Here is a 24,142-nt window from a genome sequence, read left to right as displayed (position 1 = left end):
ATATAACAAAGAGTCAATCATTCCCCTATAAAACTTCTGATCAACAGATGAACCAGGTTCATCTACATCCAATTTTGTGGTTGTTGCTATAAGAGTGTCAATTTCTTTAGAATCTTCCATTTTAAACCTTTTAAGCAACTCTTTTACATACTTCTGCTGATGGATCATAGTTAAATTTGAATTTTGTTTAATATGTAAGCCTAAAAGGAAATTAAGCTCACCCATCATACTCATTTCAAATTCACTCCCCATTAGTTTAGCAAATTATTTACTTAATTTATCAGTGGTTGCTTCAAAGATTTTATCATCAACATATATCTGAACTACCAAGAGATCTTTACGTTTTTCTTTCAAGAATAAAGTATTTTACGTCTTTTGTAGCCATGCTCAAGCAAGAATTTTAATAATCTATCATACCATGCTCTTGGAGCCTGCTTGAGCCCATAAAGTGCCTTGTTAAGCTTGTACACATGATCAGGACATTCCTTGCTTTCAAAACTCAGAGGTTTCTTGACAAATACTTCTTCCTTTAGATAGCCATGTAGGAAGGCACTTTTGACATCCATCTAATGGAGAGTGAATTCTATGTAAGCAGCAAAGGCTATAAGGAGTCTAATTACCTCCAATCTTGCAACTGGAGCAAATGTCTCATCATAGTCTATACCCTCCTCTTGACTATATCCTTGAACCACCAATCTTGCCTTGTTCCTTGTACCTGTTCCATCTTCATCAAGTTTGTTTTTGAAGACCCATTTTGTGCCAATTACTGATCTGTCCTTGGGTCTTGATACCAGATGCCAAACTTGACTTCTCTCAAATTGGTTGAGTCCGTCTTGCATTTCATTCACCCAGTTTGATTAGATGAAACAAGTAATTGGATCACAGCCTAAGAATAAAGATGAAATGGATTTTAGAATAGGGAACTTTACATAACTGTCACAATTTAAAAGAAATATAATAAATTCTTAGCATGAAATCCAATATTACAGTTGTGGCAGGAAAATATTTATATTTGTAGCACACAGTTCCATTAAAATAGGAATATTAATTATTAATTTCTAAACATAAGGAATTTGAATGGAAAGCTAATAATTCTTTATACAAAAATCATGATTTTTTCTCTTTATCTATTAGCTTTCTTTCTTTTTCTTCATCTTCTTAATTTTGTTTTTGCCGAAGCCAATATATTTTCTAAATTTGTTCCATTCGTTTTCTTTTTAATTATCTTTCTTAAGTTTTTCTCTTCCTTCTTTCTTTCTTTCTTAATATAAAGATCTTACTTCGATAATAATATACTTAATATATACAAAATATATATAAAAATATATATATATATATATATATATATATATATATATATATATATATATATATATATATATGAATTAACACATATAAAATATACAACAAATATACATAAAAAATATATCTTCAATTAAGGTGACACTTGGACATGTGAAATATACATAAAACATATATCTTAAATTTAATTAAGATGGCATATAAATATACAAAAAACATATATATAAAAAATACATCTTGAATTAAAATGGCACTTAACATATAAAATATATTTGAAATATACATTAAAAATACATCTTAAAATAAGATGGAAATTCACAAATAAATATACAAAATTATATACATAGAAATACATTTTTAATTAAAGTGATACTTAATATACAAAGTATAAAAGACGTATAAATCAATACATCTTGAATTTGTGTGGCATTCACATATTCATCAGATTTTAAAAAATGGAGTGAAGAAAATGAATGTTCGGCTTAATTTTTGTAATACGCTAATAATGAAAAAAAAGTGCTCTTTATGGAATAAACAATAAATGATGCTATTTTTTTAAATAATAGTTAAAAGGGGATCAAGTGTGTAAAAAACTCTTTAGAATAATTAATGTGTTGTGAGGTATGACTAACATTAATAATGCTTGGGCCTTGAGATTTGCACGAGAGCTGGCCCAAAGTTAATAAATCAAAATCGAGCTCATTTCTTTCATAACCTAGTAGTTGCTATGCTTAGTCCACAAAGCTAAACTACCTTTCTTCCATAACTCTTGCCTCACAACAATCTCAAATTAGTTTAGGAAGAAATAACTCACAAATCGCTACTATGCTTTAGGCGCGCAGTAATAAATCAATTATTGTGATTGTGTACACATTCGCTTGACATAGTTATGTTTTCCAAATTAAAGCAAAAGTACGTGTACGCGCGACTTTGACCAAACAATCTTAATAAATAATTAAGTATTATTAATTGTGTACACGTACGCGTGACATGATTTCGACACACGAACAAAACGGATTCACACCCACGTCTGATTTCATAATTACAAATAGAAAGCAATTAAAAGCGGTAAAAGATAAAAATGTAAAATAGGTCTAAAACATATAATAATCAAATAGTATAAGCCAAATGTAGTCAATAAAGTGACCGTGCTAGAACCACGTGACTCGGAGAATGCCTTATACCTTCTCCCTGATCAACAAAATTCCTTACCCTAACTTTGTTTTCGCAAACCAACATGAAAAGAGTCAAATCTTCCTTTGAACAGAGATTCAAATAAAAGGTGACTTGGAACACCCAAAAATAAATTCCAAGTGGTGACTCTATAAATAAAATAATCCCTATTCAAGTTTGTCACTTTAATTGGAAATTTTTTTTAACCCACAATCTAAAACACACATATCCGTTGTGGTATAAAAAGGGGCGTGACAGCTCTGGCGATTCCGCTGGGAATTTTAAGAATTCGAGCATGTATATTGACTTTATTTGGCTTTATTAATTTTTGTATATATTATGATTTATTTGGGCCTAATGTGCTACTTGTCTTCTTTTTACCGCTTTGATATTGTTGAACTGTACAAATAAATTGTCTTCTCAGGCACCCCCTCTGAGTCTTCTGAATATAACCTTGGAAATCACGGATACGCGCCCCATTCTTTTTTAGATAAAGCCGATGGGTCTGGGCTCCCGGTGAAGGATTATTAGTCACCCATGTTTAAGAACGGGGAGGGTCCAGTAGTTAAGCCGGATAAGTATTGCTCCCAGTACGCTACCCCTTCCCAACTCGAGTTGTCCGCTCGTTTTATGGCTAGTCTAGATACACCTCATCCTCTAGGATTTTTAAAACCTAGAAGAACAAGCCACATGCCTGGTTATCCCTAGTAGGATTGCTTTGTTACATAATGTGCATTTGACTTAGCGAAACTCAGCATAGGGACCGAGTCTGTATAAGACAAGTATCATTTTTGAGACCATCATGTTCACTTATGTGCTACTTGTTGCATCCTTTGGAAGGCTTGCTTGCATTGTTGACTAGCTTTAAAAAATTAGTTGAGCGGAATTGGAAAAAAAACTCTTTTCCCCCCACTTTTGTACAAATAATCATTTTTTACTATAAAGTCTTGGACCGAATTACAAGGGTCTGATTCTTACCTGATGTGAGATACGTAGGAAAACCTCATTGGTTTTGGCCCCAATTATCCAAAATTCAAAAATATTTTTTTCTAATTCCCTCTTTAGAAGTCTTTTCTTAGAAAATCCCAAATAAAAAAAATTTAACCCAAAAATATTTTCTTTGTAGAAGTCTTTCATTCGAAAAAACAAACAAATCAAATCAAAATTCAAAAATATTTTTTTTTCCTTCTTTAGAAGTCTTTCTACCGAAAAATCTATAAAAAATAAATCAACCAAAATCTAAAAAATATTTTCTTTCTCCTTTAAGAAGTCTTCTTTTCAAACATTCTCAAAGAAAAAATCAAAAAAACAAAAGAGCTAGCTTATGTACTTTGTTCCCGGTATTCCTGAACTACGTAATGATCTGATTCATGCGGCGTCATGATACGTAGGCAATTCCCATCGGATTCGATCATATCCATTAAATAAATCGAGCAAAAAAAGAGAAGAAATAAAAAAGAAAGAAAGGAGTGAAAAAAATAACAAAGAAAAACAAAAGGCGAAAAACAACCAAAAAAATCCAAAAAAAGAACTCTTTGTCCAATTTAAAAAAGAAAACCGCAGAAAGTTTCCGTGAATATGCTGTCAAATGGAGCGAGCAAGCCACCAGGTTAAAGCCTCAACTGGACGAAGAAAAAATGGTTATGGTTTTTCTACAGGCCCAAGAGGCGGACTACTTCCAGAACATGATGTCCGCTATGGGTAATCCGTTCGCCGAGACTATCAAAATTGGGGAGATGGTCGAATTGGAGTAATCCATCATGCTGCCTTTAAGGCCACATCACAGGTCGTTCAGAATGGTTCGATGGGTTTGATGAATAGAAACGGGAGAAAAGAGGGAGCCCCGATGGTTTTGAGCTTGAGGGGGGACCGCAGGTCATTCAACCAATCATATATACTTCCTAAGGTCCCACCACACTATTATCCGCATCAAGATGTTGCTTATGCCGTGGCACCGCCTCCCTATGTGGTGATGAACGCGTAACCTTACCCACAAGCACACATTATCCACAAAATCGAGCTCCACCTCCCATAAATGCCCGTCCATACCAAGCTCCAACAAAATATTCCTCGCCCAGGAGTGCCTACCAGGAGAAATCAGTTCACCTCTATTGGTGAATCATACTCGAGCTTGTTCCAAAGGCTAATCAGGCTAGGTTTGCTGCAGCCAGTGGCCCCGAACCGGCCAAACCCCGAGTCCCACTCGCACCAAGCTGGTGCTAAATGTGAATACCACTCTGAGTAATGGGACATGATACAGAGGACTGTTGGACCCTCAAAAGGGAAGTTGCAGAATTGATGATCCAGCATTGAAAGCCACAGTAGTCATTGCCGCGACAGAAGAGAAACCAAAAACGAGCGCCAAACCTAAAAAGTTCTCTATCATATGGGAGTCTCGGTAGTCGTTCTTGCTGTATTTTTTGCTTTCGGATTATTTCAGGGTGTAATCTGAATGTTTTATTTCATTGCTTTGCTTTCTGATGTAAACCCTTCTATCTTAAAAAAAATCAAATAAATGAAATTAGTATTTTATCGTTAACAAATGTCTCTTTTCTTAATCTTGTCACCTTTCTTATTCTCTTTTTAGTTCTGTTAATGCAGATTTTGATAACATGACATGCTTGCGAATTTCATGCCCAGATCCTAAAACGCTGTCAGACCTCGAAATAATGAATCAAGAAAAAGAATGTTTTAAAGACTAGGCTTGTAAGAAAATAAATAGAAAATTGGAACGAAGTTGAGATTCCCTTTCTTCGGATCATTGTTGAAGCCGAGATTGAGGATAAAGGTTGGGTCAAGACCCGATTGGAATAATTAATTTTGATTGATTAAAAATAATTGACCGCAGTTTGTCATGGGCATTTGTACCAACAAGGAATGGCTCGTGTCTACAACAAGAAAGGCGGCCTGGAAAATTTGAAATAGGACAACTCATTCTGAGATGTATCCCCCCACCTCATGAAGAAGCTAAAGGAAAATTGGCTCAAAATTGGAAAGATCCATACATTGTAATGAGAGTACTGCAAAAGCGAGTGTTATACTTGGGAAACATCGAAAGAAATGTCCCCGAGACAACTGTCAATGCAGATGCAGTCAAAAGTATTTCGTTTGACCCTCTATGTAGCATTAATGTTCTCTGATTGGGATGATGAAAGCTTTGATTCTCGCTATCCAAACATCATTAACCCTTTTGCTAACTCTTTTGAGCCGGTTACCTTTCTTTGATTACCCTCTTTGGAACCTGAAAGTGCTATTGAAAAAACAAACAAAGAAAGAAAAAAAAGACAAAAAGAAAATGAAATGAAATGAAAAATGAAAAAAAAAATCTAAACAAGTTCATGTTAATTGTACTACATTTGACTTGATTCCGAAAGAATAGGTAGGCAACCTCTCTCTAGGGTTCAGTCACACCAAAACAAAAATCTATATTCCCCCAAAATTTGAAACTTGGGCAGATGTTACAATGGTTTGGCGATGGTCTCGCTTGAGAGGTTCCAAAGTTGTAATTCAATCCAAATCCTTTTTACCCAAATCCTTTTCAAGTCCTTCCGATCAATCAATGAGAATATTCAAAATTGGAGGATACTGTCACTTGGATCTAGTGCAACCACAATGAGAGAAATAAATTGAGAGAGTCTTATTGGTGAAAATCCTCATGGGCACCGTAAGGCAATGGTGAGTAAAGAAACTAAAATGAAAGTCTTTTTAGTGCAAACTCGCAAGGAGCACTATAAGGAGATGGTGAGAAGAGAGAGGTCAACTGGTGAAAACTCACAAAGGGTGCCACTGATCGAAAAAAGGATCCTCACAGCCATTGGCATCGACAAAATCCTGGGAAAGGTTTCTCGATTTTAAGGCAAAAGTTATGATGAATTTTTGAGAGTCGGACGGTTTACACAGATGAGGCATCCATTCAAAAGGCATGTCATGTTCATTGAAGTCCGCATGTACTCCAGATAAGTCCTTATTTTCTTTCCCCGAAAGGGATACCTCTTGTCTAAATTCATTGTCCATTCCATTGTTTGTTGTTATTTGAATCCCTTTCGGTCTAACTCTGTTCCAAAACTAAGGCGAAGAGGGGATGGCAAGACTAATTTATAAGGATTTTATTTGATACAAGCTAATATTCAAGAGACACCCAGCCTCAACAGGGGCATCAAGTCAACCCCAACTGGCAATGGTGGCTGATGCTTTGAAATTAAAAACTATCGAAAGGAGGAAATCAAAGTGAAATGCCACAAAAGCAAAATAAAGTTGAAAAGGTTAAGTCTCATACGACCAACCATCATGTAAAAATTTGAAAAGTCAAAGGCTCTTCGAGGCTAGAAATGCAGGTGGTATTCAGGAAACATCTAGTGGCAGGTTGAAATCATCATCAAAAGAAGATGGGCACAAAGCCAAGCTGCTAAAGACATCAAGGCCACACACCGACTACCACTTTTAAAACTCACAATTTTTCTTTTTTTTGAAGCAAGACGAATGTCACCAAATGTAAGTTTCCGCAAAATCTCCATTTTCTTTTATTTTCAGCATGCATCACTATTGTTCATACAAATCATTTTCGTAGCTTAACCCAGGTAGAACTTTTTCACCTAGGGGATCCAACTCATAGTTCCGGGCAGAAGAACTCTTCGCTCACGATGTTTTACGTAGCTTAACCCAGGTTGAACCTTTTCGCCTAGAGGGATCAAGCTTATAGTTCCAGGTAGAAGTACTCTTCGCTCGGGATGTTTTACGTAGCTTAACCCAGATAGAACCTTTTTGTCTAAGGGAATCTAGCTTATAGTTTCGGATAGAAGTACTCTTAGCTCAGGATGTTTTATGTAGCTTAACCCAGGTAGAAACTTTTCGCCTAGGGGATCCAGCTCATAGTTCCGAGTAGAAGTACTCTTCGCTCAAGATGTTTTATGTATCTTAACCCAGGTAGAACCTTTTCGCTTAGGGGGATCCAGCTCATAGTTTCCGGTAGAAGTACTCTTCGCTCAAGATGCTTTACGTAGCTTAACCCAGGTAGAACCTTTTTGCCTAGGGGGATCTATCTCATAGTTCCAGGTAAAACTACTCTTCACTCAGGCTGTTTTACATAGCTTAACCCAGGTAGAAACATTTCTTCTAGGGGGATCCAACTCATAGTTCCGGGTAGAAGTACTCTTCGCTCAGGATGTTTTACGTATCTTAACCTAGGTAGAACATTTTCGACTAGGGGGATATATCTCATAGTTTCGGGTAAAAGTACTCTTCGCTCAGGATGTTTTACGTAGCTTAACCCAGGTAGAAACTTTTCGCCTAGGGAGATGTAGCTCATAGTTCCGGGTAAAAGTACTCTTCGCTCAGGATGTTTTACGTAGCTTAACCCAGGTAGAACATTTTTGCCTAGGGGGATCTAGCTCATAGTTCCAGGTAGAAGTACTCTTCGCTCAGGATGTTTTATGTAGCTTAACCCAGGTAGAACCTTTTCGCCTAGGGGGATCCAGCTCATAGTTTCGGGTAGAAGTACTCTTCTCTCAGGATATTTTACGTAACTTAACCCAGGTAGAACCTTTTCGCCTAGGGGGATCCAGCTCATAGTTCCAGGTAGAAGTACTCTTCGCTCAGGCTGTTTTAAGTAGCTTAACTCAAGTAGAACCTTTTCAGCTAGGGGATCTAGCTCATAGTTTCGGGTAGAAGTACTCTTCGCCCAGGCTTTCTTTTCGTAGTTTAACCAGGTAGAACCTTTTCGCCCAAGGAATTTGGTATTTAATCAGTGATACAGGGTACCAACCCCTAGTTACATTTCCTTTTTAGTAATATAGGATGCCAATCCCTTATTACATTTCATATCAGTAATATAGGGTACCAACTCCTGATTATATTCTTTCTCTGTAATACAGGGTGCCAACCCCCGATTACTTTCTTTCTCAGTAATACAGGGTTCCAATCCCTGGTTACGTTCCCTTTTCAATAATACATGGCATCAATCCCTAGTTACATTTTATATAAGTAATACAGGGTACCAACCCTTGATTACATTCTTTTTCCGTAATACAGGGCGCCAACCCCTTGTTACATTTCCTTACCAGTATAAGGGTACACCAATCCCTAGTTGACGTTATTATAGACATAGGGTCTCCACTCCCTAGTCACTTTTCCAACATAAGGTCTCCACTCCCTAGTTGATTTTATTTTTGACATAGGGGCTCCACTCCCTAGTCTCTTTTTCAACATAGAGTCCCCACTCCCTAGTTGATTTTTATTTTTAGACATAGGGTATCCACTCCCTAGTTGGTTTTATTTTAGACATAAGGTCTCCACTCCCTAGTCTTTTTTCCAATATAGGGTCTCTCCTCCCTAGCTAATTTTTATTTGTAGACATAGAGTCTCCACTCCCTAGTTGATTTGATCTTAAATGCAGGGTACACCACTCCCTAATATCTTTGTTAATATAAGGTACATTATTCCCTCATCGTATTTCCCAACATAAGGTAAACCAATCCTTAATTGAGATACTATTTAGACAAATCAGGGTACACCATTACCAAAGAATCATATTTTCCTAAGGTACACCAATCCCGATCTTTTATTGCTTTCAATAATAAAGTAATATAGAATTTTGCTACAATAACTCGCGAAAGTTTTCTAGTGAAAATTGGGACAGAAAAATTTCGTTCGTTTTTTTAAAATGTCTGAGCAGGTTTTTACCTCTACGCAGAGGGTTCGAGATGACCAAAAGAAGAATTCTCAATATAGAATAAAGAAAAGAAAAGGAAAAGAAGTGAATTCAAATGCAGAAGCAGATAGACAGGATATGGACTGCTCAAGACATGACTAAAGTTACGAGCTTTACATTTTCCGTTTTGATCAGAATAAACCATAGAAGAATGAACTAGCACCTGCAGCTAGCAAGCATCAAGGTTCAGAACAGAGTCTGTCTGAAGAACCAGTCAAGATTCAAGATCAAGCTTCAAAAGACTTATAGATAAGAATCTTGTAACTCATAACTAATAGGCTTGTTTAGTTTCTTTTGATTTTGATGTAATAACAGGACCACATACCGGAGCCTCGACGAAACCTCACTCGACTCTCCATCTCATTATTCCATCACTCTTCTTAAACTACACACGACCTGATTCTCTTATAACCCGGGATATGTAGGCCGTCCAAACCAGGACTCGGTTGCACTCTTTTCTCTTATCTCTTCCATTTTGAATAATGGTATGGCCAAAAATAAGTCATGTCGCTCATCTTTTATTTGCCTGAAAACTCTTCATGTTTTCAAGCAAAGAAGGGCATGTTGTGAGCACCTAATTTTTTGTCATGCTTGAATATGTTTTTACTCATCTCACCAATACCTCACTCCTTGTCCCCCACACTTTGTCCTCCACTCCTTGTCCCCCACTCTTTGTCCCCTGCTCCTTGTCCCCCACTCACAATCCCCATATCCCCATTTCCTTTACGGACACACACACAATATTCATTCACTTTCCATCATCTCTCTTATAAAACAAAACCCTCTATATAGTTGACAAAAAAAATCAGCCGAAAGAGGCCATAAAAATCAGCAAAAAAACAACCCTTTTCCCATTAAAAAATCAGCTTCGAAAATAGCCAAAAAAGCAACAAAATCAGTTAAAATCACCCCCAAAATCAGCTTCATCTCCACCCCGAAATACCCAAAACACGACCTCCAAAGCCTCCCCATTTCAGCTCCAAAAACGAGCTGAAATCTGTTCATAAACCAGCCCTTGAACGACCTCAAAAACAACTGAAAAATGTCCAAAATCAGCTCCAAAACACCATCATTTTTAGCCCCGAAATCCAGGCAAAGCAGTCCCCAAAAACGTTCAAAAATAGTAGCTCAAATTGCTATCATTTTCGCTGAAAAACCAGCCCAGAAACACCATGAAAACAGTCCTAAAACCAGTCCAAAATTCCAGCCAAACACTGCTGAAAAACAGACACTAAATCATTATTAAAACCTGACAGTTTCATCCCAAATCACTTGAAAAATTCGAGGCTAAACCCATTCGAAAGGTTCGGTTGCCGTCAGGTGCAAGGTCGTCCGAGCTCCATACGTTAGCTCCACTTCAGTTTCTCTGTTTTCTCATTGGGTTTGACATTTGTAATTGTACCACCTAGTTTATTCGAATTTTCTTATCAATACATTTGGAAAAGTTTTATTGCTCAAGGTCCGGTTCTTTCTTTCTTTTACTACTCTATTTCATTTCTCTATGATTCAAATATTTTAGATACATGTTACTGATGCTTTACTTCTTCACTTTTCATGTGTGTTTGCTTTTGGATTCTGAATATTATTAGCGGCAGTGAGTTTTATGAGATATAGGTACTAATATGTTTATAGTAGAAAGTATAAAGATTTTATAAGGACTTTTAGGAGTAGACCGAATTTTTTGAGTTGATGAATTAAGAATTCTGTTGGATTTAAGTTTTTTTTTTTGTTACTTTTGTTTACTGTGAAGTTTATAGGAAGTGGCACCCAGATTGATTAGAGGAAACAAGTTATTGGGTCATAGCCTAAGAAGAAAGATGAAATGGATTTTAGAATAATTAATGTGGTGTGAGGTTTGACTAACATTAATAATGCTTGGGCCTTGAGATTTGCGCGAGAGCTGGCCCAAAGTTAATAAATCAAAATCGGGCTCATGTCTTTCATAACCGAGTAGTTGTTATGCTTAGTCCACAAAGCTAAACTACCTTTCTTCCATAACTCTTACCTCACAAAAATCTTAAATTAGTTTAGGAAGAAATAACTCACAAATCGCTAGTATGCTTTAGGCGCGCAGTAATAAATCAATTATTGTGATTGTGTACACGTTCGCGTGACATAGTTATGTTTCCCAAATTAAAGGCAAAGTACGCGTATGCGCGACTTTGGCCAAACAATCTTAATAAATAATTAAGTGTTATTACTTGTGTGCACGCGTGACATGATTTCGACACACGAACAAAACGGATTCACACCCACGTGGTTCGTTTCAAATATAATTCCATAATTACAAATAGCAAGCAATTAAAAATGGTAAAAGATAAAAATACAAAATAGGTCGAAAACATGTAATAATCAAATAATATAAGCCAAATATAATCAATAAAGTGACCGTGCTAGAACCACGGGACTCGGGGAATGCCTTACACCTTCTCCTCGGCCAACAGAATTTCTTATTCGTACTTTGTTTTCGCAGATCAACATGAAAAGAGTCAAATCTTCCTTTGAAAAGAGATTCAAATAAAATGTGACTTGGAACACCCAAAAATCAATTCCAAGTGGCGACTCTGTAAATAAAATAATCTCTATTCAAGTTTGTCACTTTAATTGAACAAATTCTTTAACCCACGATCTAAAACACACATATCTTTTGTGGTGTAAAAAGGGGTGTGACATATATAAGTTGTTGAATCCTTTACTTGAATTACTCTAAGACAAAATTTATATTAGGTCACAAGTTTGAATTCGAGGCGTTCTTGCAATTTGTTTTGGATCCCAATTTTTTGCTTTGCCACTGAAATTTTCCATTACTGATTCCAACCCCACCATCAAGAAACATAACTTGCTCTTCCTCCTCAATTTACTAAAGTTTCAGACAGAGCAAGCATCACTTTTCGTGTAGGCATAATTTATTCTTACTGGGACCAAAAGTAGGGACAATATATATATTCCTAAGCAATTCCTAGAATATGGAAACCAAAAGTTTTCTAATATTCCACCATGCATATCACGAACAAAGATATTAATATTCCTATATATAAATGGAACAAACAAATTCAGATACAATAATCTGTGATAGTAATAATTGGAATTACTGTTGCACTGGTCGAGAAAATGTCTACCAATGATAATAAGCAACATTTCAAGGTCTGCTTCTGCTGGTCACTAGGATTCAAGTTAAGGGGAGGTGAAATACCAGAAGATATTAAGCAAGTCTTTGAATTTTACTCAGTAAATGGGATTATGAGCATAGATAATCTAATTAATTTCTTAGAGAAAGAACAGAAGGAGGTGAATGTTACAAAAGTGGCCCAAATTATATTCAATAGCCTCAAGCATCATCACAATATTGTCCACAAAAGAGGATTGAATCTTGATGCTTTCTTTAAATATCTTATTGGTGATTATAACTTTGCCCACCAGTCTAAGGTATTAAAATTATCTTTGTCAATTTCTCCTTTAGATACAAACTTTTACTGCTCTTCTTTACTTTCTGCCTATTGTTGGTTATTTAGGTCCACCAAAATATGGATGCTCCGTTGGCTCATTATTTTATATACACTGGACATAACTCTTACTTAACTGGAAACCAGCTGAGCAGTGATTGTAGTACTGAACCTATAAAGAAGGCACTAAAGAAAGGAGTTAGAGTGATTGAATTGGACCTTTGGTCTAATATTACCAAAGATGATATCGATGTTCGTCACGGAGGGTAACTATTTCTTAATTGAACTACTTTTACTATGTAATTACCATATATCAGTTTTTCTTTGACTTTCTGCAATTCTTTGATTCCGTATTGAATATAGATCCTGGTCTTTCTTGTTACATGTCTGTTTATTATAACCTGTTTTTTTAAAATGTCAGAGACCATGTATGACCAGATTTTCATGTCTGTTTATTATGACCTTTTTTTTAATGTTAAAGAAGCAAATTGCTGTTCTGAACATCGATCTTTCCTTTTTCATTCTTATTTAAGACATCAATATTTAGCATTTTCTGGATCCAATTTACAATGAAATGTAAAAATCTATAGTACTAAAGAGATTACCAAAGATAATAAACGACGATAAATTCTAACATCACTATAAAATTGAAAACTGCAGGACACTGACAACTCCTGTTAAACTAAGCAAATGTCTGAAAGCCATAAAGGAGGTTGCTTTCTCAGATTCTGAATATCCTGTTATATTAACCTTTGAAGACCACCTTCATCCTTACCCACACCTTCAAAAAAAAGTCGCTCAGGTGAACCTATATATATTTCATAGCGAAATTTCAATTTATTGTTACAAGCACTGTTTTAAAAGGCGTTTCCGAGGCGAGCCCTGGGGTGAGGCGCACCAAAAATGCCTCGAGGCGATGGTGTGGGGCGAAAGTCTCAAGAGGGTTACGCCCGAGCGTACGCTGGGCGTTTGAGGCGCGTTTTTGTCGTGAAGCGTAAGACCAGAGACTTTTTCAAATTAAAATAAAATTTGTTAAATAAGTCTTTCATATAATACCCAAATTCTCAAAAGTCAGCTTGTAATTACTCAAATATTTTAAAAAGGAACTGAAATGTATTAAATTTAAAAGTCAAGACCTTTTTTATTGATTGAAGCCCTAATTTATGGTCTTTCCCAATTCTTTATTTTGTCCCTAGTCTGCTAATATCTCCCAAAAGCAAACGAATATTCAATTTTTTTTTACAAATACAAAAAGAATTTCATTCTCGTTCATAGTAGCAAGTTCAAAGTTGAAATTACTGGTTAGTCATCCTTTTTATCTTCCATGTAGAAAACTTTATTCTTTTCGACTCAAGTTACTTGTGCTTGTAATTAGTAGAGTATAATATATTGTTTTGACTAGTTTTGTGGGGGATGGAGCATATCTATATATATTTTTTTTTTCACATATTTATAGTTTTCTTCAATTTTTATGCAATTTTACCTATTTATAAATATTTACTGTAATTATATTATTGTATAAAATATTAAAAATTAAATACACACGGGACTTACGCCCGTGCCTTGGGGCTTACGCATCGCTGATGCACATATAAACGTCTCGCCTTACGCTCACGCCTTTTAAAACACTGGTTACAAGGTATCATGCAATATACCATGTAAGTGTATTTTAATAGGTAACTTGTCTTATTTTTCAAATTACTAATCCTACTTCTTATGAACATTTATTGTAACTATCTTTTAGGTTCTCTCATACTGTAAAACATCTTTTACATAGATATTGCATAGAAGTTAAACTCTTCTTTTAGTATAAAATTAACGTACGTAATCCTCTAGGTATTAGAATACTGGAATACTTTGCTTATTCTATGTACATTTGAATACTTTGCTTATTCTATGTCAACATAATCTTGAACGCAGATGGTCAAGAAAACATTTGGTTCCATGCTATTCATCCCAAAATCAGAAATGGACGAGTTTCCTTCACCAAACTTTTTAAAGAATAAAATCTTAATTTCGACGAAACCACCACCAAAAAGTAGCCCTGAATCAGACAAGGTAATCACAGAGCGGACTTTTGGAGAATGAACTTGATACAAATACTCAGGTTTAACTTGTCCTTATTATTCTCCAGCCCTTGTTTTGTAATTTAACATGTTATAATACAATATATTTTACTCTATTCTGTAGCTAGGTCACCGTATCAAGTTTGACATGGAGAGTTACATGTTGTTGGTTAGTTTGATAGTATAATTGATTTTACACTGTCAGTTCATAGAACATAAGTTTCGAAAAATGAGGAAGCTTACCTCTTAAACGGGTTAAAATACATTACCATTATATTGTAGGCAGACCTATGCAATAGGTAGAGAGGTCACCGGCACCCGTAAAGTTCGGCAAAAATTCCATATATATATGTATATGTCTTTAGAAAATAGCGATATAGTAATAGTGGGCACCCTATATACAAAACAGATTTGGTTGAATCAAAAAGTGCAACTGCGACCTTATCCTGAGTCCGCCTCTGGGTATACTATAAACTAAATCTCTTACATGATATTTTTCAAACACTTTCCTTCAATTAATTGGTATATAGGAGAGGGATGAAGACCAGGATGAGGAGTTCGAAGAAGTTCTCAAATATAGAGATTTGATAGCAATCCATGCCACTAAGCATAAAGGTGGCATGGAAAATTTTGGGAGGCATGCAAGTTTTGATAAAGTTGGACGTCTTAGCATGAATGAACAAGCCCTTGAAAAAGCTTTAGCTGTCACTGAACACGGCCATCAACTAATTCGGTAAGTTATATAATTAAATCTTCAGTTTATTGTCTTTGATATAATTATTTCCAGAAAATATTTTCACTCACCAATTAGATACCAAAAAAGTTAATGTACTTTTTTATTTATGTACTGTAGAATTGATGAGATAGTATTATTTTTCTTACTTCAGATTTACTCAACGACATATATTAAGGGTGTACCCAAAGGGTGCACGCATTAATTCATCAAACTATGATCCTCTAATTGCATGGATGCGCGGAGCTCAGATGGTTGCATTTAACATGCAGGTCGAGTAGTACTCTATCTTGCCATTTCCTTCATATATATATATACTTTCAGTTAAGGGTAATGAAAAATAAAGAAATTCTGACAAAAGAAGGTCAAGATTACAGTTAGAACCTTAATTAATTAAATATTTCTATATATGTAACAGGGTTATTGTAAGTACCTATGGATGATGCAAGGATTTTTTCGAGCCAACGGAGGATGTGGTTATGTGAAAAAACCAGAATTTTTACTAAGTCCTGATGGCGCATGTCATGAAGTTTTCAATTCCATGGCCTTGCCAGTGAAGACAATTCTCAAGGTTTATATTACTAACATACTTAAGAATTTTTACTAAGTCCTGGATCCGTCTGTGCTTGCGCTTCTGCTTGAGAATAACATATGTATAAATTTCATTTTGATAAAAAGGTAAAGATATACATGGGAGAAGGTTGGCGTGCAGACTTCCACTTTAGACACTTCGATTATTGTTCCCCTCCAGACTTCTATGCCAGGGTAAGTTGCTGGCTGGTTAGGACATTACCAGAGATTTATAGTTTACATTATTGACAAAATAAATTAATTATATTGAGAAAATTGCAGGTTGGAATTGCGGGAGTCCCTGCTGATACTAAGAAGATGTGCAAAACTAGGATAGTTGACGATCAATGGTTACCAATATGGAATGAGGAATTCGAATTCCCAATTCGTGTTCCTGAACTGGCTTTGCTTCGCATTGATGTTAAAGATTATGACCCCTCTGGAGAAGATGAATTTGCAGGACAAACATGTTTGCCAGTTTCTGAGCTCAGGACTGGGATTCGATGCGTTCCATTGTATAAGCACAGAGGAGACGTCTACAGATCCGTAAAACTTCTCATGCGTTTCGAGTTCATGAGTCCTTAAACTTCTCATGTGTTTAGAGGTGCACTAACAATAGTTGACTAACAAAGATACTACTGTATATAACTATTGGTATCAATAACTAACTTGATATGATAATTTGATAATAATGTAGAACTTGTTGTATACCAGGTTATAGTGGCACTAATTGTGAAACTTTTTCAACTTTGTACGTACCTTAAACTCTATCATCTTATAAGAGCACAAGCTTATCTGAAATTAAAAAAACATAAAAAGAGCTTACTTTTTTTACCAAATTACTATCTTATATATCTCCAGTTTGCCCAATGAACTTTGTCAATCTGTATCATCAAATAAATCACCGAACAATAGAATAGAGAGAATAGTACCATTATCCACTATTCCATTATGACCAGCTCAATATAAGGAGAGATTCTACGTGCAACGAATGCAGTTATTTAGAAAAGCCCAAATGAAAATTCTGTTTGTACCCACTCCTTTTGGACTTAAACATGGAAAGACCTAATTAGACGACGGTCTCATCCGCACAGTTGTACTGGATTTTTACCTAGCTATACTATATTAAAAATTTATTTATATATATTCTCTATGTTTTGAAGTTTTTAATAAGTATCTAAGTTTTTCTTACAAATTGTATATATTGTCTTCAATTAAGGGATTCAATTATATCATTTCCTTTATTTTTTCTTCTCCTCTTCTTTCTCCTTTTTTTTTTTACATCAAAATCCCTTAATCTACGCCTAGAATCTCTATCTTCTCTCTTTCCACCATTACCAACAACTTTATATTATTAAAAAATATTCTAAAATTTTATGATAATTGTATGATAACTGTATCATAATTGTATTTGAATTGTATTAGATACATCAATGCCTAAAACATAAATGTATCATACTTGTATCACTATTGTATCTAACTTGTATCCGGTATATTAATACCCAAAATAATACCTGATACAATACTAATAAATTAATATACAATTATCATACTTGTGATACAAACTGTGAAATTCGTCACGAATGCACAACTGCTCGTAATAATATACAATGAATATACAATTATCATACATTTGTAATACAGTTCCTGCAACAATTATGATACCTATACAATTATAATACAGTCGCGGTACATTTCTGAAAAATTATGACACAATTATGATCTTCATCTTCTTCAAGTTTCAATCACAACTCTATACTAAAAATTTAATATAATCGTATTATAATTATATTAGTATTGTATCGAGTATTATTATTGATGTATCATATACAAATCACATACAATAAAGATTTTAGAAAGAAAGAAAACAAGATTCAAAACTTACCCACAACTTGATTCTATAGCAATATTTCGAATTTCGTCGCATTGTATCAATAAGAAATAGAGATTTTGGGTGATTAGTAAGAAAGAAAGAAATTGAATTTCAAAAGCTTTGGAAGAGGAAAAGAATCTTCAATTTGGGGGGGGATAACTTTGGGTAAGCAAGATTTTGGTAAGTCGAGATTTCTTATTGTGGGTAAGAATAATTTTGGCTAATTGTTAAGAAAGAGAAAAGATGATTTTGTAATCCTTTGAAAAAGGAAAGAATCTTAAGGGTGTGTTTGGTATGACGGAAAATATTTTCTCATTTTTCACTGTTTGATTGCACAAAATAGTTTGGAAAATATTTTCTTAGATATCACATTTTTCTGAAATTGGAGGAAAATGACTTCCCTAAAAAAATTTAGGAAAATATTTTCTAAAAACTCCATCTGGATAACTTTGGGTAAGCAAGATTTTGGTAAGTCGAGATTTCTTATTGTGGGTAAGAATAATTTTGGCTAATTATTAAGAAAGAGAAAAGATGATTTTGTAATCCTTTGAAAAAGGAAAGAATCTTAAGGGTGTGTTTGGTATGACGGAAAATATTTTCTCATTTTTCACTGTTTGGTTGCACAAAATAGTTTGGAAAATATTTTCTTAGATATCATATTTTTCTGAAATTGGAGGAAAATGACTTCCCTAAAAAAATTTAGGAAAATATTTTCTAAAAACTCCAGCTACTCTCATATCTAACCCCAACCCCCTCTCTCCAATAAGTTTTTTTTTTTCTTTTCAGATTTCAGTTTTTTTCTTTTCCGTCACCCCCTCCCCCCAAAAAAAAATTACCTTTTTTTTGTATTTTTCAATTTTCTGTTTTTCCGTTTTTCTGCACCACCAAAGTTATGAGTTCAGAGGTTTATGTGTTTGGAAGTTTACGAGTTTAGAAATTATAGAGTTTACGGGTTCAAAAGTGTGCGGGTTCAAAAGTTTAACGGTTTAGAAGTTTATCAAATTTATGGGTTGGGAAGGTTGTTGGTTCGAAAGTTTATGACTCCATATTTATTGTATCTAAATTATTTATGAATACTCTTGAGAAGTTATTTTCCTTAATTTGCATACCAAACATCGAAAAATGAGTAAGATTACTACTTGTTTTTCAAGAAAATATTTTTCACAGAAAATATTTTTCGTTATACCAAACACACCCTAAATGTATGAGTAATTCTTCGAAATGGGGGTTGAATGTCATGTAACTGATAGGCTAGATTTAAGAGATCTTGAATTTCTTCTTTTTTACGGTTTTGTATATAACTAGTAAATATAGATATAAAAAGTAATTAATAAGGAACCTAAATAAATATGATAAATAGATTTTTATTATAGTATTGCTAGGTAAAAACTCCTTGTATATATATTAGAACCTTGTACCTACTTGAATATTAATTAGAATTTGTAGTGCAGGGACGGACCTAGTGCATTAGGTATGATTTCGTCTGAACCGTTAACTTTAATTTGATCATATATATGTGCTAAAAGATTCACTAAATTAGTATAATTAATAGATTCTGAATCAAGTATAATAGAATGAGTTTTGATAGAATTCTGAACTCGAATTCGTAAAGTTCAAATTCTAAATTCGTAAGTATTATAGTGAACAATAATGTATTCTAGTCATATCATATTATCATAGTAATAATAATATATCATATGTATGGAACTCTCGCAGATCTTACAGTTACTCGTAGTTCACCAATATCAGAAACAAAGAAGATGAAGTAAGGTCAATTTTTTTTAAGGATATATAAAAGGTTATGATTCACAGGTAGGTTTGAAAATCACTCTTCCTATTAAAAAATTTTCAACTTCAGTTGTTCAACTACAATCCACATCAAAAGAAAATTTTCCACCGAAATAAATGGAAAATACGGGCTTATTTTGTATGCTCGTTCAATTTTGTTAAGGCTGCAGCTAGATGTTAACTTAAATTATTATCGAATGTACCCCGAAGGGACCTAACTTAAATTTTTATTGATCAAAGTATAAAATTGGCTGGTCGATCAAAACTAATTGTATTCGTTAGGTAAAAAGTATATAAAATATATATATATATATATATATATATATATATATAATATACACATATATAAATAATATATATTTTATCGCCTATAATTTTTAAAAGCGACTAAAAATATATATTTCTCGTTTTTTTATCGGTTACCGAATGGACAAAGAGACCTGAGTTAGATACTGAACAAAAATCATTGCACTTCTTTTTAGAAATAGATTCATAAAATATCATAAAGTTTTGAGGATGAGTTTAATTAGTGCGGAAGACACTTTCGTTTAATGGGATGCAGTTAACTTTTGAACCAAACTTTATGATTGAGCCAAAATTTCTACTATTAAAATATGTAGTACACTTAAAACAAAATTAGTGATGAATTCACAGACAATTTATCGTTAATTAATGGCATATTGACTTGTCAGGGTCTCATATACTAGCTTCGCATATCTGATAGGAACCTCAAAATTAGAGGACCTAAGTTAGATACTGAACAAAATGGTTTAGAATTCACTTTTTTTAGAAATAGATTCATTAAGAAATTCTATAGTTTTGAGGAGCAGCTTAGTGCGTAATGTCACTTTCGTTTAATAGGATGCAGCCATGCAGGTAATTACACGAACCGAACTTTATGATTGAGCCGAAAACTCTATTAACTAAAAACAAAATTACTGATGAATTCACAGATAATTTTCCATTAATTAATGTCATATATTAACTAGACAGTCAACTTAATTGTGCTCGTCAACAAAGATTAAGTGACCCCGGTTCCCCCAAAAAAAGAAAGAATTGGTTAACTAATGACGTCATTCAGATTTTTCAAAAGAGTATTTCTCGTCGTGCACAAAAGAAATAAAGATTTGGGCGTGATGGAAAAGTAAAAGGTTATTCTCCCCTCCCCATTCCCACCTTCTTTTCCCTTATGAATAAAATAAAGACTTGAAATTCAGTTGTTTTGTCGTTTCTGTCGTAATGTATCGAAGTGAGAATCGGAAGTTTATATCGTTTTTCGTCGTCTACTCTCCAAAAAACGAGAGGATTATCTATATTCGGTCGAAATCGACCTCGTGGTGCATCCTAACCTCCGACATAGTAAGCCAGGCTCGAGACATGACAATAAAGGATTAAAGATCAACCTCAAATCCCACCGGGCTAGAACCCGGAGATAGGATGCCTGCCTTCGAGAATATCGAGACCATGATCCCGAAACCGGTCCTAGCCTCAAACGACTTTCAAGAAACATTGTCAGCGTAGCCAACGGAAGACCGAAATATCCGTGACCGGCCGGATATTACAGCGGTAATCTTGGTACGTACAGATAAAGAACCGGCAATCAGTAAATCAAAAGATTTTTACCTTTTATAGAATTGCACCTAAAATAGGATTTCTCTACTATATAAAGGGGTATGATAATTCATAAAGTACATTGTAACACGTATTCCAAAGCAATATATCGTTATTTTTTCTGTTATTAGTTCTTCTTCTTTTGTTCATCAGTGCTTGTTGTTACGACCCCAGATCGAGGGCAAATATTTTACTAAGGCTTAAATCGCCTTCCTCGAGTAGTTTGAGCTTACTTTATCCTTATTTATTTAATTTGTCTTTATTTGATGTTTTGTGTCAAATAAATCCGCGTATTCTCAAAATCACTTATAAATTTAATTATTATCCAATTTTAAGGATAAACATCTCCATACTAAAATTTATAGGAAAAGAGTGGTAAAATAATTTCCACGCCAAACATTTCAGAAAAAAAAAATATACGAAGCGTTGAAATCGTCTAAGTTGGAATTAATTGAAACAGTAAATGCCAAAAAACAGAAAATTGAAAGGAGCTTCTAGAAAAGGGAAAATCATTGGAGGTTCCGAACTCGACAGGCACTTTCTGTGTCACTATGTGAGTGTGTGTCGATAACTTCAACGTGGACGCAGTGCGCATTCTTAGTCAAGAAAATAACAATTGATCCATCCACTCAAGGCAACTCCAACGATGAAGCCAGCCCGCGATATATATGGCAAACGAACACACATCCTTCACTAAAATTGACAGCCCTGTCGATTGAAGAACTAAGGTTCTATACGTCTTTGAAGAATGATGGGACTGTTTCCTTCCGTGTGTCGCTCAATTACCTCATACCTTTAAAAAAAAAAAAACAAATCCACAAATACTACTCCCTATTACCTTCCGGTACGAAGCTATGTATACGATACAATATTAACTGCTATTATTTAAAAAATAGACTTTGAATATTTTTGCATAACCTACTGACAAAAGGGTGTTCAAATTGAATTATCCTTATTGAATTTTTTGGTTTCGCTACTAATTACATTGTGATATAAAAGGAAAGAAAAAATTGAATTCATACTTAAAATAGCCTTGATACAGTTATAAACGTCGATGATCCTTATAATACTTAGAAACAAAGGAGCTTTTGCATCTATACCCGATTTTGAGGTCACAATTGAACCTATACCCATTTTGCAAAAATATTTGCAAGCCTACCCACTTTATGATCAACTTCAGACTTATCGAGTCTGAAGTTAAAAAAAATTTAGCCTGAAGTGAAAATTTGCACTTCAGATGCACTTAAGGCTAAAAGGTCTGAAGTGCAACCAATATTTTCATACACTTAAGGCTAAATAGGTCTAAAGTGCAAATTGCCCAAAAACAGAAATTTACTCTTCGAATTTATCAATTCAATATACGATTTAATACCTAAATCTATTCCAAATGAGGTCAAATTTAAAACATAACCTCCAAATATCATCAAGAACAAAGCCCAATCATCAATTTGTCAAAATAGCAATAAATCTAACGAACCCATTTTGCAATTAAGAAAAAGAAAAAGAAGAAATCCTAATCATAATAAAAAATAAAGCGCAGCAATAGCTCGCCACTGTAAAACATCATAAACTATCTTAAAATATGTTCACAAACACTATATAAAATCACTGTTACCCGAAGAAGGAGAAGAAGAAGAAGAAGAACGAGGAAAAAAGGCCTGAAGTTGTTTAAAAAGTGGATACATGTTAAAATGAGGGCGACCAAATAGGACACCCCGTACAATATTTACGAAATCAAATAAGTTGGTATTTCCAAGGTTTAACTTATTACTTATAAGCTTGTTATTAACCTTATTCTTTAAGTTACCAACTTATACTTAATATAGAATTGGCTTCACAATGATTTAATAGTGCACATTGTATATTTGGTTTTATATTCTTTGCAATATAATACTAAAAATGTATTCAAACTATCAAGTTGCTCAGAGCAGCTACAAGTAATTTTCAGTATAACTATTGATTAGAAACCAAAAAAAAAGTAAATAATATATTATAATCTATAAAATTATACTCAAAGTGTAAATTTTCTTTAAACTATCAAGATATGTAACTTAAATTCATAGATTAAACCCTAATATTTGTACTATTTAAAGTAATTTTATATATGATTAAATAATATTTCTGTAACAACTTGATTGAAAAAGAAGATGAGTGTTTTTTATAACCGTTAAATTATAGTGAAAATAGCATAGGCTAGCAAGTTTTCGAACTGCTAATTGAAAAATAACCAATATTTTTAAAATAATTAAAAAATAATCACCATTTTATACGAGGATAAAATCTGGACAAAAATACCCTAGCTGAAATACAGAAAGTTCCAGCATAATATGTTAGATTATGGAGTTCCTGCGTATAAACTTCCAGTATATTATGTTGGAACTCTAGCACATTATGAAATTCCAACACATTATGCTGAAATCTCATATGTAAAATATTCAAACTCCAACATATTATGCTGCAATATTTTCGGATTTTTAAGGATATTTTTGTTCATATTTTATTTTTACATAAAAAAGTTACTAAATTTCGATTACGTTTCAAAATATGGCTAATTTTCAATTAGCTATTGTAAATCAAGCTATTTTTTCTTTTTTTCCCTAAATTATATTATAATGTAATTTTTTAAAATTGTACAACTTAATAAACCCATGAATGAAGTCAATGTGGAGTCTTGTTTTAGCCCAAAACCCACATTTCTGAATTTGCATTTCATCTAGCATTTGCATTTTCATTTCATCTTCATTTTCATTTTCATTTTCATTTTGAAAAAAGTGAGGTCACGAGAGGGAAAAGAAATTTCTTCTTTCATTTCCTTAATTTAATTACTGTACAAATTCAATATTTGCGTTCTCTCTCTCCACCTGTCCCTTTCTATTG

At 34.0% G+C, this 24,142-nt stretch overlaps 1 protein-coding gene across 4 annotated transcripts; it reads left to right on the top strand.

Moving 5' to 3' along the window:
• The first annotated feature begins 12,210 nt into the window (after positions 1–12,210).
• Positions 12,211–16,751, top strand: LOC104104097 (phosphoinositide phospholipase C 2-like). 4 transcript variants are annotated; one of them, XM_009612098.4, is made up of 9 exons: positions 12,211–12,607; positions 12,694–12,890; positions 13,285–13,336; positions 14,545–14,682; positions 15,221–15,423; positions 15,578–15,695; positions 15,842–15,994; positions 16,102–16,203; positions 16,276–16,751. In XM_009612098.4, the coding sequence occupies exons 1-9, from the start codon at positions 12,293–12,295 to the stop codon at positions 16,576–16,578; spliced, it is 1,581 nt and encodes a 526-aa protein (XP_009610393.1). In that variant the 5' UTR covers positions 12,211–12,292; the 3' UTR covers positions 16,579–16,751. The 4 variants fall into 4 exon arrangements, with proteins under 4 accessions (XP_009610393.1, XP_009610392.1, XP_009610391.1 ...); XM_009612097.4 differs by having other exon boundaries at positions 12,213–12,607; positions 13,285–13,426; positions 16,102–16,188; XM_009612096.4 differs by having other exon boundaries at positions 12,213–12,607; positions 13,285–13,426.
• Positions 16,752–24,142: the final 7,391 nt, after the last annotated feature.

This window comes from Nicotiana tomentosiformis, chromosome 6 (assembly GCF_000390325.3).
Source record: "Nicotiana tomentosiformis chromosome 6, ASM39032v3, whole genome shotgun sequence".
Taxonomy (NCBI): Eukaryota; Viridiplantae; Streptophyta; class Magnoliopsida; order Solanales; family Solanaceae; genus Nicotiana; species Nicotiana tomentosiformis.
This window is presented reverse-complemented; position numbering and strand designations above follow the sequence as displayed.